The sequence below is a fragment of the Hippocampus zosterae genome, chromosome 5 (genome assembly GCF_025434085.1).
Source record: "Hippocampus zosterae strain Florida chromosome 5, ASM2543408v3, whole genome shotgun sequence".
Classification (NCBI taxonomy): Eukaryota; Metazoa; Chordata; class Actinopteri; order Syngnathiformes; family Syngnathidae; genus Hippocampus; species Hippocampus zosterae.
Window position 1 is genome coordinate 18,026,257 of NC_067455.1, and position 24,006 is coordinate 18,050,262.

General features: G+C 42.0%; 2 protein-coding genes and 1 non-coding gene across 5 annotated transcripts in view; all 3 read right to left on the reverse strand.

Moving 5' to 3' along the window:
* Positions 1-15,635, reverse strand: part of ldlrad4b (low density lipoprotein receptor class A domain containing 4b) — a 180,506-nt gene extending 164,871 nt beyond the window's left edge. The window contains exon 1 of one of the 3 annotated variants that reach the window (XM_052065600.1): positions 15,190-15,635. The gene's annotated coding sequence lies outside the window, so the exon portion shown is untranslated. The remainder of the gene's footprint in view (positions 1-15,189) is intronic. The other 2 variants (XM_052065598.1, XM_052065602.1) reach the window with 2 other exon arrangements.
* Positions 15,636-16,181: 546 nt separating this feature from the next.
* trnad-guc (transfer RNA aspartic acid (anticodon GUC)) lies at positions 16,182-16,253 on the reverse strand. Its single transcript has one exon. It is a non-coding gene; the product is annotated as a tRNA-Asp (tRNA).
* A 2,748-nt stretch (positions 16,254-19,001) lies between these two features.
* Positions 19,002-24,006, reverse strand: part of cep192 (centrosomal protein 192) — a 45,920-nt gene continuing 40,915 nt past the window's right edge. Inside the window, exons 51-53 of the mRNA XM_052065613.1 lie at positions 23,517-23,643; positions 23,228-23,286; positions 19,002-20,412 (exon numbers count right to left, since the gene is read on the reverse strand). Of these exons, the coding sequence (XP_051921573.1) occupies positions 20,280-20,412; positions 23,228-23,286; positions 23,517-23,643 (319 nt within the window). The 3' untranslated portion in view covers positions 19,002-20,279. The remainder of the gene's footprint in view (positions 20,413-23,227; positions 23,287-23,516; positions 23,644-24,006) is intronic.

Genomic DNA, 24,006 nt, shown 5'->3' on the forward strand with positions numbered 1-24,006 from the left:
CAAAGGTTCCATTTAAGAATCTTATCGGTGTGTTTGCACACATCTTGTGATGCTTCTTCTCAATCATCACATAGTGACTGCAGCCTTTAGCCAGGAGGAATATAATTAAAATTCAGATTTTATATTTATATATATATATATGTGTGTGTGTGTGTGTGTGTGTGTGTGTGTGTGTGTGTGTGTGTGTGTGTGTGTGTGTGTGTGTGTGTGTGTGTGTGTGTGTGTGTGTGTGTGTGTGTGATAAAAATGTCATTTTCTCAGAACTGAATACTCGGAACTTTAGTTGGGATCATGTTAATGTTTGGGATACGGTTCTATGAGAGTTAGGAATTCTCAGTAAAAAACAAAAAAACAAAACAAAACAATGGTGTCCATCAGTCAAGTCCGTATTATCCAGAGTGGCGAAGGTTTGTGAGCGTGTGCACATGTAGCGTAGTTTTTTTTTCATCAGGGGTCGTTCAAGTTAGTCACTGATGGTGACGTGGTCCACCCACCTGACTTGTGAGCGGGCAGCATGGGATCGGTTCCCACTCAGTGACAGTGTGGGTGTGAGTGTGAATGGTCGTTTGTCTCTATATGTGCCCTGCGAATGACTGGCGACCAGTTGAGGGTGTAGTCTGCCTTCCGCCCAAAGTCAGCTGGGATAGGCTCCGGCAGCGCCTGCGCCCCTCTTCAGGATCAGCGATGTTGAAAATGGATTGGTAGATGGGTTCCTTCAAGTTTGTAAAAGTTGGCGGACGTTTGCCAGTTTTTAACATCTTCAAAATTTGATGGCGATAAGAAAATTAGACGGCACCATTGCAGATCGACTCGTACATTGTATTTCTGGAGGCACGGCGCACATGGTATCAGAACATGTCTGGTAAACAGAAGCAAATCTCGCTATCTGTGAAGGCTGAAATTGTCTCTTGCTTTCAAAAGGTAGTCTCAGCCAAGACTACGAATTGGCAAAGTCAACGATTTCGACAATCATCCATAATATCAACAAAATCATGGCAGATTTCGAGGCCAACAGATTGAAAGATGATCGTAAAGGGCTTCGGGGTGCGGCACATCCTTAACTTGAGAAGGCACTTTTCATTTGCTGACTGAATGTTTTCAGAGATGAAATAGGAATGTAACAGTTGTTTGTTATATGTCTAAAAAAAATGTTTTTCAGCATACACCTATTTGTAATTGTCATGTTTATACTGCATTACATGTTCATATTTTTACATCTATAAATGTTCATCCTGTCTTATACATCATAGTTGGTGGCCATTTTATTGGAAATGGTTACATGGAACTACCGTTACAACGTACAGATTCGCTCTGTCCCTCGATGTACGTTGTAACGAGTTTCGACTGAAGCTGCTTTATTTAACAGAGATGGTCAACTTAAATTACATCTCGCTCTTACTCAAAAATGACACACAAATAGCTTGAAACAACGAACAGATTCAACTTTAATGCAGCAACTCAAGATTTTTTTTTTAAATAATTAAAAAAGGTGTTCGGATCACTGTACTGAGAGTGGCATTGTTTTTGATACCACCAGACACAATGGTTGTTTCTGTATTTATTAAAGTGTGTTACACGTTATGAATGTTCCTTTCTGACTTGTGAGGATGACATCTCTCATCCACGGTTGAAATTTCTAGGGGCGTATTGGACCTTGAGTCAGCTGCAACGAAGCTGGGCTCCCCCTGGGTGCTGGCACAGCTCTCACTGGAGCTATCTGAGGGTGAGTCAGAAATAAATGAAAAACCAAGACGTCTCTGTATCTCACAAACGATAGCCCATTCATCCTGGTTATACATTGGAAGTGATCTGCTTTCTTTTGGTGCAGAGTTTTAAAAACTGCAGCCAGATTAAGACCCTGTGCTAACTGTCTGTCTTCTTTTCCATGCAAGACAGATAAATATAAGTGTTGTGCCTTGTTAGCCTGTCCAAATCATGTCTGGAACAAATATAAACTTGCACCTCTAGTTGCAAAAGGATGGCTACAACAGGCTAGCCAGTCGGCTAACGTTAGATAGATTTGGACAGAATGAGCCAGTAATATAACAACAATTATGCTTAGTTTCTGTGAAAGCATTTAAAGTAATTCCATTTCCATTGATTACACTGTCGACGTAGCATTTTTGTACAAGGAGGCTTCTCCTGAATAGTATACTGTATACGCAAACAAGAACAAAACCTAAACATCAGCTCTTGTCATCTTTGGTGGCTCTCTGCTAAGATCAGGTGTTAAAAAAAGAAAATCTTTCTTCTGTCCAGGTGGCCATTTTGTTCTTAAACGTGAAATGAAATGTATTCAAGGTGCAAAATGAACAAAACCCGCGTGTCCTGTTCGTTGTTGCTTGTTTGGTTTCGTCACATCTATTTCTTGTAATCAGCACTTATTTGCTAGCTAACAGCCAATCAGAGTGATCAACAGTCACGAACGGCTACATGTTGAATGAGGTGAAAAGTGTTCACCGATGGCTCACTTGCGCCAACAGTGCAAGACAGACCTGGCCAATGGCGTTCACCGACATTCAACCGATTGCCGACACCTTCAGGCTTGGGGGGGCAAGGTTTACACAGGCTAGCTGGACTATTGTATCTTTGTTAAATCCCTCAGTCTTTGTTACACTGCAAACCGGGCAGCATTAAAAGCTGTGGGACAATGTTTCATGAACACCACTCAGATATAAAAGATCCCGTTTCGTCTCATTTCCAACAGTGATGCGTTGTTAAAATGGGGTGTCACGTGAATTCGAACCCAACTGCTGTTTCTCTGAAATTGAAGCCACAGCAATCCATCCATCTATCCATTTTCCATTCATTTTTTGGTTCATACTGTTGAAAACGGATAATATTAATTAGCCAATGAAGATTCCATATCATGAGTGCATCTTTGCAGTACTTTTAAGCACAGATGGGTGTCTGTCACATGGACCACTTGGCCAATCATAGTTGTATTTTCAGTGATGTCACATGGGCCCCCTGCCCAATTGGGTTCGTTAACGTATTTTGGTACAAGCAGGTGTAGGCATCTCGAGTGATGACTCAAACCTATTTACGGGATTTTTCTTTACACTCTGCTTGAATTATGACTCATATTAAAGCCCGTTTGTGCTTGAAATTGTGAGAGCGCTGAATTCATCGGCCAGAGAGACAGCGGTGAGCGCCTCATTGGTGCCTTTTTTTAGAGGTGGCTGTGCAATCCCTCTGCCAGAGTGCTTTTGTCAATGTGGTCAGTAAAAGGTGCTAAGAAATGGAACAGAATACCAGAGGAGGATAAAAGGCAAGCATCCACCAAGGCCTTCGCCAAAAATTTGAGCAGATGTTCCGTAAATAACTACACCTGCCCACACTAAAACATAAACCTGTGCTGTCATTGTCTTTGTGTATTTATATTTAATTGTGAGTCTCTTAACTATTGTTAATATAACGTATATTGTAACATGTGAAGAGCTTACTATTTGTATGTATTCAATATACTGTAATTGTACTTTAATGCTTTTCTTACATCATGGCCAGGGGACTAAAGATGAAAAATAGCCTCTTGGCTAGTTCTGGATTTATTTATACCAGAACAGAATGTGTTCTATGAAATTGAAAATGTCCCCTTTCAAATAAACTAATATATATGCCCTGGTGAGTCGCCAATCTGACTTTACTCAGTCTAATGAGCGTCAAGTGTTCCTCCTCCAATCTGGAAGACGAGGCCTCACCAACGAGTGACATGAGTACCGGTACTAAGTTTTCAGAAACCTCTCAGGTTTCGTCACTTGGCCATATAGGCTCACAGACAATGGACTTAAGTATGTAATGTTAATTGTTTTATGTCATATTCTTCTAACTGTTTTGATGCCATGTACCGGTAATTGTGAAGGTCGCCCAAAGCCCCGCATAAGAAGTGGACCAACACATTTCTCACAGGCGGAAGTCGGCGTTCACATTTTTCACACATGCTTATCTCTGCAGTTTTCAAGACATGGACACAACATCCCAGTTTGTAGAAACACCGTAATAGAACTGGTTACATTTAATGCGCTCATCATTTCTACAACCGAAACCCCTGAAGCAAGAAAACCAAAGCAGTAATGGGAGGGAGATAAAGGTGAGCGACACGGCGGGGAAGACAAAAGAGGGAGAGAGGGAGCAGAGAGAACAAAACTATGCTGCATTGCAGCACAGCCAACAAATATTACTTCTTTGTAAGGCTGAATGCTGTAAATGCGGACACTGCCGTCTCAGACATACACACAGGTCTTTCCCTCAGAATCTTATCGTATTTGACCTTTTTGAAAGGCAAGGACACTTGGACAGACTCATTATGACCTCTTTATCAGCTTTGAGTCCTACAGTTCATTTTACCTCAACCTATGAATATGCGTAGCAGTCCAAGATGGGAAGACGTATTTGTCCTTCATGGGTTATTTGCGGCTCGAAGCATGAGACTGCAGTGATAAAAGGTGTTTCACCTCATCAGCGAACATTCTTGGCAGTGTACACAACAATGCCGTTCATTCACTACACTTTGGTAAAGTTATACTGAGGGGGAAATGAAGAAGACCCTTACAGTTGGTAAGTAATAAAACAGGATTTTACACGACAATAAACACCTGCAGCATCCTGTACATCACAGAACAGAATCACTAACGGATGCCGATGTGAAAGTCTGCAGTCTAAACCATCATAAAGCTGCATTGCTGAGAGAGACAGACACACCAGTAGTGGGGATTCCAGGGACACTGCTGCTCCCTGAAAGTAAACCACTTACACAGCCAGCAGACAGAAATGGCGCCAATCAGTCTTCAGGTTATTGCTGTCAGTCAAAGTTGCGACAGCAGTGTTGCGCAGTGCTTCCCTCACTCCTTCATGTACATCACCTCTATTGAATTTTTACTTGATTTGATTTTCCGCTTGCATGCCCGCATGACCTCTATCCGCACCCACCTTGTTTTGTCTCCTCGTTTATGCAAACACATGTCCAAATTTTCATGCATATATTATATTTAACAGCGATAACATTCGGTACAAGTAGACACCAGTTCAGGGTTTACCCTGCCTACCGCTCAAACACAGCTGGGATAGGCTTCAGCACACCCGAGGTGAGGATTTGTGGATCAAATAATGGAAGGATGGATGGAACATGATGTATACCCCTTGCAATTTAATGAGGTTCCAATACAAGAACCAAAATTTGACTTTTCAAATAAATAATTCTCAGCAGAGTCGTGGTTGCCACGTCCACTTCACAACTTCCGCCCTTTTTTCCCCCAAAACATATAGATCATTCATTCATTCATTCATCTTCCGAACCGCTTCATCCTCACTAGGGTCGCGGGGGTGCTGAAGCTTATGCCAGCTAGCGGTGGACACCCCGAATTGGTAGCCAGCCAATCGCAGGGCACACAGAGACGAACAACCATGCACGCCCACACTCACACCTAGGAACAATTTAGAGTGATCAATCAGCCTGCTATGCATGTTTTTGGAATGTGGGAGGAAACCGGAGTACCCGGAGAAAACCCACGCAGGCCCGGAGAGAACATGCAAACTCCACACAGGGAGGCCGGAGCTGGAATTGCACCCGGTACCTGTGCACTGTGAAGTCCTAACCACTAGACTACCAGGCCGCCACATACAGATCAATTGAAGGCAATACTGGAAATTGTGTGAAGGATGTATCGAAGGATGAGGTTTAGTATGAACCTGAACAAGACTATACATGTCATGAGGAGGTCCCAGATGTCACAGATGCTGAAGGTGAGGTCTTCAAGTCAAGGAAAGGTGACGTTTTATGGTCACCAGGACCTCTTGAGGCCCAGTGCGGAGCACCGAGGGAGAACATCCTCAAAATGACTCCATGGCCTACTAGATATGCTGTTTCGCATGCCTAAGACATCAAGTCAACGTTTGAGCTGTTCTGTCCACAACCTCTTCCGTTAGCCATGTGGTGGACAAATAATATCGGATAATGCAAGTGTTTTCAGTAGTTTCAGGCTGAGTTCAATCAAATTTGACCCACTAACGCTAAAGATGTGGGCCACTTTCAAACATATTAAAAAAGGTTAAATGTTATACAGGGTCAGGCTAAATGATCTAACACATTTGTAGATTAAATAAAAGTCAAATAAAGAAACAAAAACGTTTTTATTTTTGAAAAGTACGTATAATGCCATTTCGCTTTGTTTCTTTATAATGCCATTGTTTTTTCGTTTCTTTTTCAGTTGTTGCCATAAATTGGACTGGTGAGCATTGCGCTTTTATTGTGGAAACATTTATCAAAACCAACGAATCTGTAACTGCAACAAAACAAGCGTTTCAATCTTGATAGACAAGATCCCGTACCAGCTCGAAACACCATCTTTTTATGGGTTACCAACTTCAGAGCTACTGGATCTGCATTGAAACGAAAATCAACCGGCCGACCTCGCACCGCCAGAACTCCACTTAATTTTTAAAACATAATGAAACACAACCCGGTAGTCCAGTGGTTAGCACGTCGGCTTCACAGTGCAGAGGTACCGGGTTCGATTCCAGCTCCGGCCTCCCTGTGTGGAGTTTGCATGTTCTCCCCGGGCCTGCGTGGGTTTTCTCCGGGTGCTCCGGTTTCCTCCCACATTCCAAAAATATGCATGACAGGCTGATTGAACACTCTAAATTGTCCCTAGGTGTGAGTGTGAGCGTGGATGGTTGTTCGTCTCTGTGTGCCCTGCGATTGGCTGGCAACCGATTCAGGGTGTCCCCCGCCTACTGCCCGGAGACAGCTGAGATAGGCTCCAGCACCCCCCGCGACCCTAGTGAGGATCAAGCGGTACGGAAGATGAATGAATGAATGAATGAAACACAATGGCATTATATGTATTTTTCAAAAATAAAAACATGTTTCTATTCCTTTACTTTATTTGCCTTTAATTAACCTAAAAATGTGTCAGATCATTGTGCCTAACCCTGAACTTGGATAAAACCACTGCTTTGCTAGCCATATAAGAGATTTCATGGGGGCATAGTTGTGCCCCCCTAACCCCACAAAAAAATATATGGGTGTGGTTCTTTTTTCTCCTTAATACATTGCTGACATATCGGACCGGGAATATGACTCAAAATTAGGTGACTTGGTCTCAGGTGCGAAAAACTGTGATTGGGACATCCCCAGTGAAAATCATTTGGAAGTTGGATAATTAGTCTTAAAGTGTAAATAAAAATCTTTTAAAATACTGGACTTGTCCGATTGGTCTATATTTCAATTGCTATTGAAAAGGCGTATTTTACCGAACTCTCAGATTGCCTCCCCAACCCGCTGGCTTCCCCGTCCTACTCTTCAAAATCACATATTACTTTCATCTCCCCGGTGCTGCCCACTCTCATTCTTCACTTTCATTTATTCCGCAGAGAAACTCGTCAATGCAATTTTCACCAACCCTGTCATTCCATCCTCTTGCTAACCTCCTCATGGTTCTTCTACAATCTTTTTCTTCTTCTCCTTCTACTCCTCCCCCGGCCCTTCAAAGGGCTACATTTAAAACACTTGTCTCTCCTCGCTCCTCTCTCAGGGCAGGGATCAAACTCAGCCCATTTCACACATGACAGTGTGTTGTATGCCACTGATGTATGTATGCTACTCGTAATGCCAGCAGTGATGAGTGGTTGCGGTGATATGGAAATGACCAGGGTGTGTGTGCATTGTGTGTGCCGTGGTGAAGGGCAGCAGAGTTGACTGAATTTTAATTCACGGTGCCGAATAAACGCCATGCGGTTCCAGTTCGTAGCTCTTCAGCAAAAAAAAAAAAAAAAAAAAGACACAAATATAAATAAATAAAATCCGGAACTTTACTTTGCCTTTTGTGGTTGAACTGAAACAAAATGTACATTTTCATCACTAAGGCTGATGCAATATGTATGGAAAGTGCATATGCAGCACCCCCAAGGATGTTAAAAATCAAAGTCTGATGTGTCAGGGACAATTTTGGTGGTCCATTATATATTTAAATAATAATATAATAAATAATAATCATCAATTCTCAGAGTTAAACACCATATGTATCGGAATCCAAGAAAAGATAAGAAAAAGATAAGAAAACCTTTATTGGTCTCGCAATGGAGAAATTCCAGATTCACAGCAGCAAAGTTATGAAAGGAAGAAGTAGAACAACAAAATATAGGAGCTGCTGGAAAGGCAGCTACTTACGCGGCGCCATTTTTGAAGTCAAAATAACAAAAATAACACAACACAACACATAGGACACAGACAGTCGTGCAATCTTCACCACTTTCTGCATACACTTTGTTCTCTGAAGCAGATATAGATGAAAGAGGAGAGGATCAAAGTGTCCTTTCACCAGTGGATTAGAGACGTCATGCTGAAAATGTGCACACGTCTGCTACAAGCTGAGTTTTGGAAGCAAACATGAAGCTTTAGCGTGCATGGACGAAAAAGAAATTGGCTCACATCTCCTGTCCCATGTAAATCCACTTCAATTCCAAGCCACGACTCCCAGTTCCCAGTCCCAGTTCAAAAGGAGAAACCAAACTCCATTTGAGAGCAACAAATATGACACACAGGAATGAACCAAGACAGGGAACATGTGATGTGTTAACTTACATTTTTATTTGCGATATCATAGAGTGTGCACGTCATGCATGCACAGGCTCGGGGAGTAACGAGCGTTACATTTTCAGGATGGGGAAAAAACTAAGTGTATTCCATTACCGTTGCAGAAACACCATAAAATTGATTAAATCTGTGGATTATTTTGTAGCTTTACATTTTTATTGTAGGGAGAGACAGCACCATCGAGTCGGGCATGTGTTGCCCCTCTCTCCAGTATGTGTCCAGGCTGTGACTGCGTGGCAATTCATGTTACGATATATAGAAAATGGTTTGTTGGATGCATGGTGTTACGTTCATACCCAGGTTCACAACCTGCTTGTGTCAGTGGCAGGTCAAAGGTGTGGTTCTTGTGTGACCAATCTTGTTAAGGCAGACAGTATTAAACCATTTACAGCTCATAAGCCAATTTTAATCATCCAAGTCTCACCCTGGGACCCGGTCTCATTAAAATGCAACGTCACGTCACACGAATTGGGCCACCTCTCTGCTACAGGTAGAAGAAAACTGCCATGTAAGGCCAAAGAGAGACAGCGCCCTCCTTTGCTGTGACTGGTTAAAGTCCCTGCAAGTTCAACAGGAGTTCACGGGACCTTATTTTTGACGTATTAAAGTATGGTCTGCACAGCGCACAGTCACAGACTGCATCAATAATGCACAGGGCAAAGCCAGAGAGCACCCCCGTTTTCAGCAAATGATTTGGTACACACACACGCACACAAGCACCCGCACACATACATACATACACACACGCTAGTGAGAGAGCCATAAAGGGTACCTTGTGTGTCAGTCGTGTGCATTAAATCTTGTGGTTTATATTGGCAGTCTACATTGTTTCATTGAATTATCACAGATGAGTCGAGAATAAGTCCAGCAAGACACAATAAATCAGCAAGTTTCATCAGGATGTATTTTTTCCAGTGTTTCGGTAAACAGGTGCTCTAGCCAAGACAAAGACGGGGGGAAAACCCATCATGTCGCTGCGTCTTTCATTTGTGTTCAAGGATAAATTGCTTAAAGAGGTAAAACATAATTACTGGATGCTAGTCATGTTTCATTGTTTATGGGGACATAGTTATGTGATTGTTTTAAATACACGTGTAATTCTGTTTTATGTTTAGTTGGCCAGAAAACTTTAACTGGAAGTGGCAACTCCTTGAAGCAAGCGTTTGGCTTTTTTCAAGCTCACTGCCGTAGGTCTAATTTTGAAAGCCGTTTCGGTCAACGCATTGTCCTATTAATGTGCAATTTAATGGTCTGCTACCTTTGTTTGTGTGTGCATACACAAACGCAATTTCTTCTTCTGTATTTGGGGATTGTAAATATACATTTAAGAGAGCACAAGTAACCATCTTCATATTACCGGAGTTAAAACATCAATATACATTTTTTTTCATATTCTCCAATCCAGGAATTTCACTGCATTTTTTATTTTAGTTTTTTACTTCGGCTTCGTTTTTGTGCTTCAAAGGAAGCAATGGAAACACGAAGTAGTCCCCTGGCGATTTGCAGAGAAGACGTGTCGATTCCACGGAGGTCAAACATTGATTCAGCGTCTTGAAAGTTGGCTTACTTAATTTGCTAATTAAGAAATCATTCTTTTAGGAAATTGTCTGCAAAAGTAAAACACAGTGGAACATTTTGGTTATAAAATAATCATTCTTCGCTCCTCCAGGGCATATTTAATAATAGCTTTTATTTTCATTGCCGGTACTGTATTTCTAAAGTACAAAACATTTCACCAAATGATGGTTTTGAAGCAGAACAAGTTTAATAATAATAAAAATAATTTTAATTGCGAATACAGCTCCTTGACCTGGAAATTGTTAACATACTGCATACAGTATGATAATAAATGAAATTCAATTTATTATGCGGCAATGATGCGATGTCATCTCTACTGGACGTCTTGATGAAATGAACAGAAAGAAAAGTGTTGCGTCATTTCCCCATAATACCACCATTTCTCACATCGCTCCCCTGTGGCGCTGTGTGCACATGCGTGTCACGTCACCGACGTGTTCAGTTAACATTAGAGGACGCATTCGTTTTTGTAATTTGGACACGGACATAACAAGAGCGGATTTGACCCCCCAAAATAAACATATGAATAAATACAAATCCGTATTGGGTATCACGCCCTGCAGTGTGCCGTCTGTCCTCAACATCTCGCTGCCGGGTTGAAAACGACATGTAAATGTAATATTTTGCATCACGCCCTTATTTAGACCGTGTTCAATTCCATGGAGAGCTTTGAAATGCGCTGCAAATTCTATGATCGCTGAACTTCAGTTTTTGGACAGTGTGTGGCCTTCACAGATTTGCAATCAAGTCTTCCAAAGAGACAAGATAAATGAGGGGCAAACACATGTAATAACTACTCCTTAAAGAACACCAGTCATGTCCTCTCTTTGAATCAAATTCATTCATTTCTTTGACATGCAAATGAAGCATCTGCCTCAACAAATGGTTCATGAACACATTTATCATGGAAAATTGACATAGCTTTTATGAACGTTCATTTTCGAGGATCAGATATCTTACATGGGATTTAGGTTCGAAAATGCACTGGAGTGCCCCTCCAATGGCTACTCAAAGATGATACAATGCAGGCAAGTGACTCATTGGCAAAAAACGAAACAAATGCAGCCTCACGACAAACATCCAGCCAGCCATTTTTTGCACAACTTCTTCTCACAAGGGCCATGGTTCAGCTGTTGCCCTGACTGAATTGGTAGACAGGGTAAAGCCTAAATTTAAATCACACGGCATATACAGACAAATAATTTTCACACTCACAGACAATTTAGGGTTCAGATATCCTAAGAAACATGGAATGATAGCGAAAGCCGGGCCGCTAGCGCAGGGGAAAACATGCAAACTCCAATATATGGTATAAAGACGAACACAGATAATTAGGCAGCTTGTTTTTTTCCCCCATAGTAACAGCACTTGAGGCAAATCTCTCATCAAAGTTGAGTCATTGTCAAGGGCATCTTTTATGTAGAATGATGAAAATACGAAATGTGAAATGAAACACGTGGGCCCCTGGGACATATTTGGTCGTATTACAAAACCTTCCATCCGTTAATTTTCAATAACACTTATCCTGTTTGGGGTGGCATGGTGGGAGATTGATTAGCACGTCTGCCTCAAGTGCAAGAGTGCAGGGTTCAATTCCAGCCTTCCTGTGTGGAATTTGCACCCCCCCCCCCCCCCCCCCCCCGAGTATTCTGGTTTCCTTGCACATTCCCAAAAACATGCAGGTTAGGCGAAGACTTGAAATTGTCCCAAGATGTGATTGTGTTTGTTCAACAATTGAACAAGCAACTGAAACAGTTGCAAAAAGATTGGCGAGTACAGTATAGTATCAGTCCCTCTTGGATGATATTGCTTAATTGCCGTTTAGCAGTTTGTTTGTTTTTAATCACAAAAGCATTCCATATAAAGAATAGTAGGTTAATCAACAATAAGAGGAGGAAAATGGTGTCGTAATGCACTTTAATGCAAAATAAAATGTGATCAGATTATTCGATGGGATAATCGATTCTAAAAATATTCAAAAGTGAGAGCCCTAATTTTCGACCTCAATGACACTAACACTGATCGAAAATCAACCTAGTTTACCTCTGTGGTGACTGAATCGCGCCACCATCAGTGACATCCATCCATTTTCGGATCCGCTTTATCCTCACAAGGGTTACGGGGTGTGCTGGAGCCTAGCTCAGCCAACCAGTTGCCAATCGCAGGGCACACAGAAACGAACAACCATCCACGCTCATACTCAAGGGACAATTTTGAGCGTTCAATCACCCTGCTATGCATGTTTTTGAAATGTGGGAGAAAACCAGAGTACCTGGAGAAAAACCACACAGGCACGGGGAGAACATGCAAACTCCAGGAAGGCCGGAGCCAGGATCGAACCCATGACCTCTGCACTGTGAGGTCGACGTGCTAACCACTGGACCACATCAGTGACATCATTGAAAAAAAATGAGTGTATTGTTTTAATTCTTAATAATCATGTACAATAATATAGTTTATGTGATAATGTTCTTTTAGTAATTTTAACCTAAAAAAAATACAAACTAAAAATTGCTAGAGGTGTCTGAAAACTAACGAGACAGAGTGCGTCTGTACATCAGCGAGACAAAGGCACACACTTTGGCGCAGGCTGGCACTTGTCTTTGCCTGTCTCGCGCCTTCTCTGCAGCAACACAATACAGTCCCATTTGAGTGTCACATGGGCTCTGAGACAGACAAGGCGGCATTATCCGAAACTGGCTTCAGATCAGGGTCTATATGTGTTTGAGTGGAGGAACAGTGGTGTTGAGTGGTGTGTTCGAATGTGTCTGAGCGAGTTCAGGTGAAGGTCGACAAGCCCTTTCGAATCTCACACTTACCGCCTCAGGAGGTGAGAAGTTGCTAATTGGTAGAGGGTGAACGCACACACATACTGTATGAACAACAAATATGAAAAACAGACATTTTGTGAGGCTTTTGCACAATGAGCCATGTGACGCATACACACAGACTCCTGGACAGGAACACACGATTGGATCACAAATAACACAGTCCACTCTCTAACTTCACCACCTAATGATCTTTTCACCAATAAATATTTTTAGATTGTTCGACTGTGAGCTGTATTAGCACTAGCTTCATCAGACTCAAACTCAATCGACCAAACCAGACAATTTGAAGTTCCAGCAAGCTTCAGATACACCACTGCTCAAGGGAAGCGGGGAGGGGGGGGAGTCAACGGTCCACTTTCAGACATTTATGAATCCGGACAAATGTCAAATGCACAAATACAAAATTAAAACATTGACAAGGAGCATGCAGCAAACGCCAACAGTTAACTAACCATGTGGTAGACAGCCAAGAGGATTGGCTGCAGCTCTAGACGTCACCCATTTGGCCACGCCCCTCAAAGGCACACCAAATGTATGGCAGTAGGTGTGTGTGTGTGTGTATATCATAGTTTTGCAACACAGTCAACAAACTTCACTTACTAATAAACCAAATGGCAATTAGATTATGCTGAAGAACAGATTAAAAGATCACAATATGGGGGATTTCACAAATCATACAATTAAAAGAACAGGCTACCTCAATTCCGATGACTGGACAGCTATCTCAATATTCTTGTTCTCTATACTCTACATTTGCATGATATCTATCTGTACACCGCTACAATGTGCTATGACGTACCAGGTCAGTTCAGAGCCCAATATTGGTGTTACCTCCTTCCTACATCAGACCTAATTCGGGTTTGATAATTAGCGTCACTTTTTCCTCGATGCCATTAAGCTTAACATTAGGTGGAACAGTAATACTGTTTAAAAATATATATATACTGTATATATACATATACACACACACACACACATTTTACACCCAGCAATCCCTGGCTCATTGATATTATATCTAAAAAGAACAATGACATGAAAAGCTCTTAATTCCTCACAATTCCAAATGTTGCGTTTTAATTGCTTTTATTATGAGTGTGTGTGCAAGATTGGTATAAGTGTGTAATTTATTTCCTGAAACCATAACTGTGGATGATGTTATAAACAATGACTTTTTGGCATTGGTGTTTGCTTGTGGTGGTGTGAAAGTAAATATTTGGATTTATATTGACCATTAGGAATAAAAATGTTCTTTACTTAAAACAGATTCTTTTCGAGTTCACATTCAGATGAACTATATTAACTGCATATTTAAGGAATGAATATACCAGTGATTTATGGTAGAGTATCAAGGGGTCTTAGAATACTGCATCCATGTGAAAATGGCAGTGAAATAACAGACGTCAACATTTGCCACAAGGCGTGGGGGTGGCCCAAGAGTGACAGAATGGCCTTGGCCACCACGTCCACGTTCCATATTGATTTAAATGTAATTACTTATTTTGCATTTATAACATGTATATTTGGACCTTATGATGTAAAGTGATAAACCTCTGCGTTGTTATCATTTGATCGATCCAAATTTCTGTCAGGGAGACTAACTGTTGCCTGGTCGATTGCAGTCGACAAACATACATCTGTTTGTGATTCGCACCCGGAGTACTTCGTCACCAGGTCGCACTGCATCTTATGTGCATTAAAAAAAGTTGGTCAGTCCCTGGCCTAAAATGTGTCAAAGCTTGCAAGTGAAAGTAAGACGTCAGATCTAGCTTCGCGGGTAGCAGAACCATGAATGCTTGTCAGCAGTACAGCCATGCACATCTGTCCAGCTCTCCCCTGAGGGCATTCAATGCTCGCCCCATTACGGAGGTCACAGACAGCGGGACAGCCGCCACTCTTGGGGGCAGTAGGAGGACGAGGACGCCTATTGGTGCGTGGCCCCGCAGCGTTGACGCAAGAAAGCTCTGTAGCATGCTTGCAGCTAACGTAGCCCTGCTAGCTCATCCCTGACGTCTGGCGGTGCTCGCTTTGTAAAACTCTGCACAGCAACTTCCACTGGCCCAAAGTCAGATCCGATACCACGCAGCTGTCTAGCAATTAGCCACGTCAGTTAGCAGCGTAACGACAGCACAGCTCCGACATTTTACAGAGTAATGCACTCAAACGAATCGCAGCAGAAAGTTTCCTTACCTGTAATTAAGGTCGTCACGGTTTGAGGTGACCGTGCCTCCTTGTGATGCTGGATGTCAAGTTCAGCGACACGACAGTGGCTCCTAGTCAGGGAAGCAAAATACTGCTCCAGCTGCCTCACTGTACGTCGCAAGCCGCTGGCAGCCATTGTCTAGTTGACATTGAACGACACCTGCAGGCATTTTTCGGTGTTGCACGCTGTTGGGGTCTTCAACAGTACATTACTGCACTGCACTACACTGCCCTGCACTGGCTATTTTCTTTCGGTGAGATTGAATTTCAGAATTCGTTTACATTGGTGTCAATGCCAGGATACGTGACTCCGTCTAAAGAGCTGGTTTGACCCGTTTTTTAAAAACAGGCCGAATTGCTGTCATTCATCTCCCGCTCGCACTTAACACAAAAATCCTTATGAATTTCCAGTTGAGTGTTGATCTCTGCAAAGTCGTGAAATTGAACAAATTAATAGAATTCAACACATCTTTATGTTTATAGCACTTTCTCAACAGCTGCAGCTATCACAACGCGCTCTACACAACATTTAACATAAAATAACAATAATACAACGCAGCATCTATAAAAACACGGGCAGTAATACAGTTGTAATAAGTATTCATGCACAACAAACAGTATATATGACAATCAAAATTGAACGTTAGAGCCTTTGTACGCGCATCAATTCTGACACAGCCCTAACTATAATTAATTTCCTGAAGTAGTGCCAGTGTCCATCTTTTTCAGTAAATAACAAAAATAAGAATTTCCCATGCTTTGAAAACTTCTGCTGAACAGTCCAGACCCAATTCCATTCATTTCAATGGTAGTACTATACCAATACCAATGCTCGATATTCTATAATTTAAATTTCTACGTCAGTGCTGCAAATGTGACTGGACTCGCTGACAGGTCACAGCCAAGAGTTGTCCAATTTTTAAAGTAGAAAATGAAAAAAATAGTTCACAGTCCTGGAAAGGAAAGAAAAAAAAGGAATACTCCCCGTCGGGGAATCGAACCCCGGTCTTCCGCGTGACAGGCGGAGATACTGTCCACTATACTAACGAGGATGTTATATTCACTGACTATCCAATGTCGTTTTTAATAGTGAATATACTGTTAAAGGCTATATTGTCATGAAACCACTTTCCGTCACGGTGGACGACTGGTTAGCACGTCTGCTTCACAGCGAAGAGGTGCAAGGTACGATTGCGGCTCCGCCACTCCTGTGTGGATTTTGCTTGTTCTTCCCGTCCCTGCGTGGATTTTCTCCGGGTTCCCTCCCACATTCCAAAATCATGCACGGCAGGTTAATGTAACACTCTAAATTGTGTCTGTGTTATTGCGAACGTGAATGTTTCTTTGCCTATGTGTGCACTGCGATTGGCTGGCAACCAGTTCAGGGGGCACCCTGCCTACTGCCCGAAGATTGCTGGGATCGGCACCAATACGCCTGCGATCTGGTGAGGATGAGCTGATTTGAAAATGCATGATGCCCAATTATTAAAATACCCTACAGACAATACTTGTGTAAGTTGAGGGGTTCGTTGCTTGTCAGTGGATGGCGCTTCTTTGCGAATGACAGATGGAGAGATGGAATCCTTTAATGCAGTTTATTTAAGAAAGAGAAAGAAAAAAAACGTCTACACCTCCGAACGGTCGAACGAGACTCCTCCTTCCCGGAAACACAAAACACTTCCTGGTTTCCTTAACAGGTGGGATAATATCAACATAAACTTGTTTAAACAATGATTAAACGGAATATAACATAGGTAACTGTAACACAAATGAATATAATGCTCAAATATAAAATGAAAATAATAATTTAACATAAGCTTACACTTACTTTGCTCAATATACTTGTATATACAACTGCAATTATGATCACTGATAACATTAAAAATTGCTTATACGTCAACTGTGCAGCCGAATCACATGGGGCAAAGTGAAGCTATTTGGGAAGATTCCTCAATCAATTGGCCCTATCATCAAGCAAGAACTCACTGAAATGTTGAGCATGTGTGCACATTTTGAGCATGACGTCTCTGATCCACTGGTGAAAGGACACTTTGATTCTCTCTTTCATCTCAAACTGCTTCAAACAACAAAGCGTGTGATGGAAAAGTGGTTAGAACTGCATGACTGTCCGTGTTTTATGTTATGTGTTGTGTTATGTGTTATTTTACTTTATGTACTATTTACTTTACTGTCTTGTTAAGCTGCCGCTGTTGTGAAAGCGCTATATAAATCAGCATGTATTGCATTGTATTGAAATAGAACCAAACCATTGCTTTTGATGGGATTGTCATTTTAACTCAATTTCACAATTATTATTCATGATGAGAGACTGGACATGGCGCACACAACCACAATGTGGTGGAATGTACAAATAATGATAAAAAAAAATGCATGCCTCAAATGGGATGGGGTCCACAAGTACCTTGGTGGGCGTGCACGGCTCCATATGGCATGGCCGTAGTGACGGGCCTGACGGTACAACTGTCTGACCTTCAAATCATCACTCCAACGCAAACCCTTTGAACCTCCTGGAAATGTACTATTTTTACTCCTTCTCCATTTTCAAATCCAGACTTAAAACTCATCCATTTAAGATCATCTATTCAGTCAAACTGTACTTTACTATATTTTTAAAGGTTGTGTGTGTTTTTTTTTTTTTTTGTAAAAGTTTTTGTTTTGTCCTTTTGGAGTTTCTGAGTGCCTCAAATTGTACTTCTAAATAAAATACATTTCCAATGATCTAGCGACTACAAATGTTGTTTGGGGTATTTCTTGATTACTCTTATTGATTCTTTCCCCAGTGTGGGACAAACAAAGGATATCTTAAACTTAATCTTGATTACTGTGGCCCAAAATGCATAGAGTACCTGTTCATTACTAACATGGCCCAAAGAAACCATCAAACACGTGAAAGTGTGTGTTGGTATGACAATAAAATTCTTTAATAAAGGTGATGAGTTTGGCATCGTCAGGAAACATTCATTCATACATTTTCCGATCCGCTTTATCCTCACTCGGGTCGCGGGGGTGCTGGAGCCTATCCCAGCTGTCTTCGGGCAGTAGGCAGTGGACACCCTGAACCGGTTGCCAGCCAATCGCAGGTCACACAAAGACGAACAACCATCCGCACTCACACTCACACCTAGGGACAATTAGGAGTGCCTCAGGAAACAACAGACATAAAATACTTGTAATATAATTTACAGCATTTCACCACATACTAGTCACTGTGATTGTATCAATTTTCTACAGTGCTGATCATATGGGTCATGGATGAGCTGGAGCTTCTCTAGCTAAGTGGACAAGAAGCGTCATACACACTGGACCTGTCACCAGACAATCACAGCCTCACAGTGCATATGATGACATCCTTTCACATCATCTTCAATGTATGTACCATGTAACATTTGTTGTGTGCACAGAAGCCATATTACCCAGCAAAACTTCAGCAAAAAGTGGGGAAAACATGCTGGATGAAACTCCACACAGGAAGGCCGGATGAGATATCATCCTCAAACAACGATCAACCAGATCTCAAAACTACAAGGTGGACGTGTTAATAACCATACATACTATTACAGACCTGCGACCATACATACCAGCGATTGGCTGGCAACCAGTTTAGGGAGTCCCCCACCGACTGCCCAAAGAGAGCTGGGATAGGCTTCAGCACTCCTCGCGACCCATGTGAGGATAAGCGGATCAGAACATGGCTGGATGGACTATTAAAGACCTTAATTGATATTCATAACGCACTGATAACTTCAATTTAATATAAAGACACAAAGGGGTTTGTTAAAAAAAAAAAAAACATTTTATTTAAATATGTCAAGACACTATGTTACACATTGCATTTAAAGATTGTGCAAACTGAATCAACAGATAATCCTAACCAGAAAACGTTAGTAACAGCACAAACTTCTAATTAAAATGCATCATACAGGAAAGTCACCTACGCCCTACACTCAAAGGTGTGAGGCATCTAAAATGTTTACCAGAAAATTCTCATGTTGACAAAAAGCACCCATGCATTTCAACCTACAAAGCCCAATCAAACTGTGTGTAGTTACGCCAAAGAGCGGAGTGCTGCTTGTTTGTGAGTGGAACAGTAATGAATACCACTTCGCCATGGTAACCATACTAAGCAGGCCAAAAGAGCTGCTGAGTCTAACCCCAATAGAGGAAACCTTTTAGTAATTAATCATTACTCAAACTAATGTCACAGTGAGCCGACCTTGAACCACCATTATGGAGGAATTAAATATATGCGGACCTTTTGGAATAGTCTCGTAAATATTTCTTTGTAAACAACATTCAGTATCAAAGGCCACAAGCACAGGGGGTTTTGGATGTTTGGCATCATGTGAACCCTTCCAGTCAATTTGCATAGAAAGTAAAGAAGCAGAAAACTCCAAAAGGTTACAGACCTGTTGAAATGTGGCTGCGGGAATGAGGGGAGAAAATATCCTGAACGTGCTGTTTCCTTATGAGTTTACATTGATTAATGTCTGCAGGGTTAAAACACGTGTGGCTTCTCCAAAAATGAACATCGCTGTAGGCATGATGCCATACTGGGAACAAAGGCAGTCCTGTGAGACCATCCCCATGTGAGACATATCCTCAATATATTTCAACTAGTGCTGCCTCTGTGGCAACAAAAATGCACCTCGTGACAAGACATTTCTGGCATATCAGATGAAAGATAAATAACACTTCATTTGTCCCGACTGAGAAAAATCAAAAGGCTTAAACAAATGTACTGGTACTCTAACAACAACAAAAAAGCCCCTGGCACATAAGGCACTGTTTAGAGACCGGTTTTCTCAGCTGGACAGCCAGGGCGGATGGAGCGAAATAGAGGTCAGAGTTAGTTCTCAGCTTCTCTTTGCCTCAAATCTTGGCATAGTTTGTGTGAATATGACCACGAGTGAGCCTTAACTACCAGGCTGCGCACCATAAATGGCCCAAGGCAGTCTTCACCTTTGCTTTCAGGAGGGTGCTGACAGACGGGACCGACCTAAGAAAAGCCAGACAGTCCCTTCTGAAGATGTGGAGAAGGAGGGGGGTAGCTGGTAAATTCAAGGCAGTGCTTCACCAGTCAGCTGCACATCCAGACTTCCACTTGTTTCTGAATGGATGAGCAGCACGCCTGCGTGTCTGCCTGGAGTGCTCGGCTTGAACTGGACAGGCAGTTTCAGATAGTGCTGGGATCTAATGGGTGAAAAAAAATCAATAGTAAGCAACAACCAGGCAAGCAACATTATCTCAAGATTGAAATAAAGAACCAACCAAACTTTGCACTACACGAATCAAACCACCTTCTTCATAGATGTCCATGAGACCGGAGAATAATTAAAGTACATTAATGCATCTTACTTTTGCATTTAAATGTAAAATGTGTAAATATAGTGTATATTTTTAATATTTCATTTTGATACTTTTGATTTCACCGGCAGTAAGGCTGAAGTACCGTATTTTCACGACTATTCGACGCACCGTACGGTTGGGCGCACTCTCATTAATGGGTGACATTTCTGTATTTTACACATATACAGACCGCACTGTACCAATGGGCGCAGTTTTACAGTGGTAAAACATACGCCAGCTTAAACATACGGCATGCATGCGCGCACGCTAACACGTTAGCTTGAAGCATACGGTAGCATGCCAAGACATACAGATACAAGCTAAAAACACGTTTTTAAAAAGGCAACAAAAGCAGAACTGAGTTCGGGTGTATTTTATTTAGCCATCGTACAATGTTCTCACGTTTTTCGATCAATCATCACCCAGAAATCCATCAAAGTCCTCATCCTCTGTATCAGAAGCAGAGGACTGCACATCTCAGTTGTCATTGAATGCATCACATGCTAGTGTGAGTTGCTACGCATTGCCGAGCGGAAAGAAGGAGTAGCAACAGCAAAGTCAACATTTCTCTCGTGTGAAGCTTTCCCACATTTGAAAGTAAAGAACAGAGTGAAACATGGTGGCAGCGCGTGTGTGTGTAGAAAGAATTGAACAATTGTGCAAGTACCGTAATCCATCAAAAACGCCGCGTTCCCTCTCGTTGTTGCGTATTGTGGCGTAACTCGCCAAGCGCTGCCTCTCACTCTTTGTAAAGTTGTGTTTGCCACCGATCATCCATTGTTCCCATGCCGTTTGCAACTTTACTTTGAACGCCCGGTTGATGCCGATGTCCAGCGGTTGGAGTTCTTTAGTCAAGCCTCCGGGAATAACGGCAAGCTCAGAGTTCATTTGCTTGACTTGTTTTTTCACCGCTGCTGTGAGATGGGCACGCATGCCAAAAGCATAACCGGTGGCTTTAAGTTTGAACTGAGCTTTGTAGGCGTGTCTCTTTGTCGAATTTATTTTCAGGGGTTCTTAGAAACCAAAACCGGAGTTGTTTTGCAACAATGCACATTGCCACACACTATACAGGTGTTGGTGCCTGCTTGTGGCGTCCCTTTAGCGTGACGTCCACTTACACGCCCACCCTTGCCTGTCCCCTCTCTCTCTCTCTCCCTCTCCATATATGTATATATACACGCCCACCCTTCCCTGATTGGCCGACTTCTTTCCCGCATGCCTGGCCACAGTCACTTCCGCCTTTTCTCTATATAAACAGCGTGTCGGCTGTCAGTCAGATTTTGGAACTCGGCGCATATAAAGGACGCTCCGCACCATAAGGCGTCCTGTCCATTTTGGAGAAAATTTTAGACTTTTAATGGCGCCTTATAGTCGTGAAAATACGGTAGTCTTATTGGGCCCTTTGGCCCGTGGTGCGCTGGAGGCAGCTGACCAATCAGAACACTGGTCGCTGAGGCAAAAACTCAAGCATGGGAAGAGTTTCGGCGAGGACATGAAAGACTTTACGGACAGCTTCAAAGAAATTCTTGTCGGCCATCCGGCATCTCAGGAGGTACAAGCGGTGCATGATTAACACTGCGTATAGGGAAGATGGGGCACTGCTGACCTCAACTCAAGACGACATGAAACAGTGGGGTTTAACATATCAGGGACAGGGTCTCAGGTGGTGGTCCCTCTTTTTAAGAAGGGGGACTCGAGGGACTCGCTAACTCACTCCTCAGCTTCCGTGATAAGGTCTATTCAGTGGTGCTAGAGAGGACGGTCCATCGGGAGGTCGAATCTCAGATTCAGTAGGGGCGGTGTGGTTTTCGTCTTGTCCGTGGAAAGGGTGGACCAGCTCTTCAACAATGGCAGTGTCCTCGATGGTGCATGGGAGTTCGCCCAATGAGTCTACATGTGTTTTGTGGACTTGGACAAGGGTGTTTGACCCTGTACCCCGGGGTATCTTGTGGGGGGTACTCTAGGAGTATGGGGGCATCGGATGCCCTAGTACGGGCTGTTCGATGGAGACTGCCCCACCAATGTCAGGGTTTGGTCCCCAATGCCGGCAGTTATAGACAGATTCCGTTGTAATATATGCATATTGTGTTTTTTATCCTTCATTCAGCTATGATAAACACCTTTTACATGATGGACAGAACATAATAGAAAAATACTTTGCTGAGTAACTAATTAGCTTTACAAGACAGTAAGTGAGTTACTAACATCCTTTTGGAAGAAGTCATTTGTAACGATAACTCGTAATTACCTTTTCTTTTCTTTTTACATGCCCAATACTGGTTCTGTCACAAATAACTCTGAGCTTAACATTGACATGTATTTACACACAGAAACATATGTATTAAAATGACATGGATTTCAATGTGCATGAGAACTAATAAGATGAATAAATGTACTGCATCTACATCTGTATGTTCTAGTTTATACAGAAGTTTTTAACTAACAGAAAATACATTGTTGGACAGTAGATGGCCATAATTCATCGCACCAGGTATCCACCAATTGTTTAAAGCGCTAAGAAATGTATGTGCCATAAAAGTTGTTCAACAAAATACTCCACTGATGAGGTCAACTCAAATCAAAGAGTTTGAACGAAATACGAAAGTTAACCTCGGAAGGAAAATACTTTTCGGTCGGTGGTTATGACCAGCTGACTTACCTCAGGGAATATTTGGAATGCTTGATGTGGAAGGGCTCCCTGGGGTTTACAAACCTCAGCTGCAAGTAATTTGAAAAGCCACACATCAAAAGTCAAATCCGTGCAAAACACAACCGTTGCCACTGTTTAGTACATTTACTGCATTCATAAAAGCAACCTGCAAAAACAGGTTAGTCATGTTATTTTTGTGAGCATGAAATTCCAATAACTGTACAGTGATAAACGTTTTGTTTCAAAACAAAAAGCTAAATATGGCAGGAGGCTGTCGTTAGTTTGGGGCAATCCTCACCTCATGTGTGTTGGCTGAATTGTTGCGAATGTTGACCTTCAGAGTGCTGAACTCGCCGATACGAGTATCAGGGAAAGCGTAACAATCCTGAGGTGTATAAATACCCCTCCATACTGCTTCATCATGGCTGAAAGTTAAATAGACATAGTTCGGTTGGAAGAACCTTACAAATACCTGAATCAATAATCATAGATTAGACAGTGGTATACGGTATTATACCAATTTGAACAAAGCGGAATTTGCAAACTCAAGATAGATTTTTTTTTTCTTTTTTATACCCATGTCCTTTTGGAGGTGGGGGAATTCTACCTGAGAGCACCAACATGTTAAAATCTGAGTGAATACTGCCACTTTATAGTATTTTAGGGCTGCACAAATTATGGCCAAAATTATAATCACGATTATTATTTTGATTAATACTGTGATCATTAATCTGAGTTATTCGTTAGATATCAATGTTTTGACTACCCTACTCTTAAACAATATGTAA